Source organism: Euprymna scolopes, chromosome 30, assembly GCF_053919585.1.
Source record: "Euprymna scolopes isolate OS-2025 chromosome 30, ASM5391958v1, whole genome shotgun sequence".
NCBI classification, from domain to species: Eukaryota; Metazoa; Mollusca; class Cephalopoda; order Sepiida; family Sepiolidae; genus Euprymna; species Euprymna scolopes.
The window spans coordinates 22,846,679-22,851,678 of NC_136511.1; the positions used below are offsets into that span (position 1 = coordinate 22,846,679).

The following is a 5,000-nucleotide window of genomic DNA, read 5'->3' on the forward strand; positions in this document are numbered from 1 at the left end:
TGAATTGGCCCATTAAAAATAAAATCGATATTATCCTTCGGCCCTTTGTGAAAACACGTACCGACACGGCCTCAAACATGCCCACCAGCATCAACACCCGTGGCGTGCACACACACACACACACAGAGACACACTCACACACACACACACACACACACACACACACACACACACACACACACACACACACACACACAGGGAAATTACACTTACCCAGAGGTGATATAATCGTCTCTCGTCTCCGGCTGCTCCCACTCCCTGCGCTGCCGGAACCTCTGCTTTCAACACCTCGATGACCCTTACCTCTCCCTACCTCGCAACTACCGTCCTCAGATCCGGCCTTAAACACCGAACTTTTACCCCCAAGACCACCGCCACTGTCCCTCGAGCCGTGCCCTACCCCACCACTTCCACTGGTCACTGTCGTTATTACCACAGATGATGACGCTGATGAAAAGGATGAAGTTGACAAAGATGATGATGATGATGAAGAAGAAGAGACTGATCTCTGTAGTGCCAATGGCGAACCAATACGATTAATATTATCACAAAAAGCGTTCATGATATTATGCCCCTGATTCCCTGTGGAGAGACCGTCAAAGCGGCGACCCGAAAAGTCACTCTGCCCAGGTAAAACTCCCGAAGGTGGTCGCAACAAAAAACCCGAATGACACAATGAATCAATTTTATTATTAATATTTGTACTGTTATTAAAGTTAGTGTTTATATTAATATTATTATTGTTAATACTATTATTCTTACTGCTATTTTTATTATTCTTATTATTAATACTGTGGGTATTGTTGTTCTGAAAGCCGTGGCAATTCGTTATGAAAGCGTCAGTATAAGGGTAGAAGGAGTGGCCCCTGGGAAGACCTGTCGCGGCCAAAACATGAGCAGGGTGGATCCGCGGATCAACGGTCCGATTTGAAGGACCCATACCCATGATAGCGGCGATGGAGAACGCAGAGGCCTTTGAAGAAAGTTGGGAGCTTTTGAGGGCCACCAAGGTGGAACTGGTTAACGGCGAGGATACGGGTGGAGGGGTCGATATCGGCGACAGGGACGTGGAGAGTGGCGGAGAGGGTGAAGGCGATGCAAAAGAAGGTGATAAAGATGTACGCGATGGAGGGGTGAGAGGCGGCTTGGATGTCGGCATTGGGGGCGTTGAGGGTGACGATCTCGGGTCCCCGTTTAGGGGTTCGTTAATTGTCACATTAGTAGTGACCTTTTTATTAACCGTTTTATCTTTTCTTGCATTTTGAGTATCAATTTCGGTAGTGCATGTGATGGTGACAGAGGAAGGGGTAGTAGTTGTGGTGGTCAGCGAGATTGTAGTTAGGGTAGAGGTGTTTGTTGTGGTCAAGCCAATATCCGTAGTGTACTCATTGGGCGACGTTGCAGTGGCCGTAGTAGTTGCGGGTGAAGTGGCCACGTTGGCAGTTGGTTTTTCGACGTCCGGGGAGGTGTTACTGTAGCGGTCAGTCGACGCTTCGGCCGCGGTAGAGGTGGTCGGTAGGGTCATATCGAATTCGGCGTGGTCATCGTCCTCTACTGCGCGATAAAGTTCACAGGGCGACGATGAGGACGACGAGAATGACAGTACTTCTTCGGATAGATTCCTATGCGTATAGTGGGTGTTGAATGTATCCATTTGAACGATATTACTGTGGTTTTTGTTTTATTACATCCCCCCCACGCGTCCGGTAGGCATGAAAAGATGGAGCCGACGTGATGCGTTTCGCCTCCCCGAATTCATCCACGTATCTATCTTCGGATACGCGTGTCGGCTTTCTACCTACTTATCTACCTACCAACGTAACTGTTTGTTTTTACACTATCCATCTTTAAATTCCAGGAATATGTGTTAGGATGCAAATCATAATAATTTTAGCGACGTATACATAATGACATGCCCGTACACACACGCGCATATACACATACCTACACACATTTACACGCACACACACACACACATATATAATTCAGTAAATAAAAATGTGTGTATTGGGGGCGTTTTAACGCGTAAAACCTTTCATTATATGCATTGGCTATATGTATATATATATATATATATATATATATATATATATATATATATATATATATATATATATATATATATATATATATGTTAGTGTGTATATTAGAGTTAAATGTTTATTAACATATGTTTTATTGGGTGTGGGCCTCTGTGCATGATTCTGTGGCATCGTTTATGCGTTTGTATGCTTGTGATTGGGTGTGCGTTTGGCGGATTTAAAATTTACTAAAAAAGATTAAGAGGCGGGGGATGTGGAGAGAGGACGAGAGAAGCAAGGGGAGGGGTGATTTTAAGACGGAGAAAATGAGTGGATGAGGGGTGGGTGGGCGTGTATAGGTGTGTATAGGTGAAAGGGGGAGTACAGATCGAGACACGGAGGGGGGTTCGAGGGGGAGTTAGGATTAAGTGGGAGGTGAGAGGGGCGGGAGAGACGGCAGTGCGGTGCTCGACTTTCTTCGGTATTAGTCCGTGAGGTTCTACGTTTGCGTAAAAAGAAGACGGCGGTGCGCCTCTCCTCTCCCCACTCTTCGCAGAGTGATACGCTGAGACAAGGCTGCTACCCGCGGACTGGCAGAACGAGGGGCGGGCTGACGAAACGGACGGATGGACAGACAAACATGCAAAAAGAAAGACATTAACAGACAGATATGCCGTTATGAGCCGTGCACAGGGTTTTCAACATTACACGATCATGTGTTGCGGACGGAAGGCCTTGACAAAACACCCACACATACCTGACATTCGTAAACTCATAGATTCCAAGCTTTGACATACGTCATCCCTCACTAAAATATACACACACATACAGACACAGACACACGAGAAATAAAAAGGATATCACAAATACAGATGTCATTGCACACAAACACGCACGTGCTTATAAACAAAGGCACACAAAAAAATATATATTTCTGTAGATGAAAGAATATATTCCTTAGGGTTCTCTATACCAAAACGCCAGTATCGATGGCTAATCGGCGAATGACTGCATATAAGTATATGATATAAAAATGGATATTTTATTGGTGCAATTGTTGTTATGTTCTTATACGTTTTGAAACGCATATCTATAATATAAAGCTGAATGCGTGTGTGTGTGTGTGTGTGTGTGTGTGTGTGTGCGTGTGTGTGTGTCTGGTCACAATAGGCTCCTAGATTCCTATATGGTTGACTATTTAAAAAAAAACTAATTACATATATTGATAGAGACACAGGAATGGGTATGTTTGATCTGGCAAAATGATGATTCATTAAAATTGTGGGGTCTTCGTACGCGCCTGGTCCACAAAGTATGAAAATAACAATTTAAAGATTAAAGAAAAAAAACAACAACGTTTACAAGAGTTTTTTTTATAAAGATGTACATAATACTTTGATAAGTATGTGTTAACTTAAATAGGGATGGTATAATAAAATTGTGGGGTCTGCGTTCGCACCTGACCTCCATAAAATGGAAATAGGTACACACTTTAATAAAGACTTTTTATATTTATCTGCGTAAGTATACTTTGATAATTATGTTTCAGTTTGAAGAAATATGGTATTATAAAATTATGGGGTGATCGTTCGCGCCTAACATCCATAGAATGGAAATATTTTTTTTTAATATAGATCCACAGAATATTGTGATACGTGTTTCAGTGTGAACAGTATGGTATAATAGATTATGGGGTTTATCTATTTTATTTTTACTTTCATCATATTTTGGTTTGGTTTTGACACCCCGAAATTCGAAGCTATCTCTTTACAACCCTTCCTTTTCATAACATATCATACTTTCCTTAATCAGAGTCCATTTTCTGTAGGCTGTTTTGAACCCAGTCAACGACGGGTACTTTGCTAGTATATATATATATATATATATATATATATATATATATATATATATATATATATATATATGTATATATATATATATATATATATATATATATATATATATATATATATACTACGGGTACTTTGCTAGTATATATATATATATATATATATATATATATATATAATATATATATATATGCCTTTTCTATCTTATATCTAAGATATATAATATATATATATACATGTATATATATATACACATATATATATATGCTTTTACATCTTACATCTAATATATATATATATTTATATGTGTATATTTGCCATACCTAGCTATATATATGCATATATATATATATATATATATATATATATGCATATATATATATATAGATATGCTTTTTCAATCATATATCTAATATATATAATATATATATGTATCTATATATACATAAATATATATACTTTTTCAATCTTACATCTAATATATACATATATATATATATTTATATGTGTATATTTGCCATACCTACCTTTATATATATATATATATATATATATATATATATATATATATATATATACATACATATATATATATATATTTATATATATATATATATATATATATAGGTATGGTAAATACTCGTCACATCTCCAATTTATCGTACCCTCCCCCCAAGCTGTCATGAAAAACACTCGTCTAGCTGAAAACACTGTCGATATTATCTGTGCCTAAACCAAAACGTAGATTCCATGAACAAAGCTTTTTTCGTAGATCTGCACGGCTGATGAACTTTCGTTTTCCTGTTCTTCAGCTCACTACAATTTGGCTGTCTTCAAGTCCAACGTCAACAAATTTAATCCAATTTACCAAATTTCCATTACTAACGAATTTTATGATATTATCTCATTGACTACTGTGCATTCAATAACCCTTATCATCGAGTGGGCTCCTGACCTTGATAAGTAGTAACTCCTATGTGTGGGTATATATATATATATATATATATATATATATATATATATATATATATATATATATATATATATAAATATATATATATATATATATATATAGGTTGAAGTCCTGATGATACATGAATAGTCGATCCACGTAGACTCTGAACAATAC

General features: G+C 37.8%; 1 protein-coding gene across 1 annotated transcript in view; it reads right to left on the minus strand.

Annotated features, from left to right (window-relative positions):
- LOC145254713 (uncharacterized) overlaps window positions 1-1,858 on the minus strand; it is a 392,254-nt gene extending 390,396 nt beyond the window's left edge. The window contains exon 1 of the mRNA XM_080113385.1: window positions 214-1,858. Within this exon, the coding sequence (XP_079969511.1) occupies window positions 214-1,654 (1,441 nt within the window). The 5' untranslated portion in view covers window positions 1,655-1,858. The remainder of the gene's footprint in view (window positions 1-213) is intronic.
- Window positions 1,859-5,000: the final 3,142 nt, after the last annotated feature.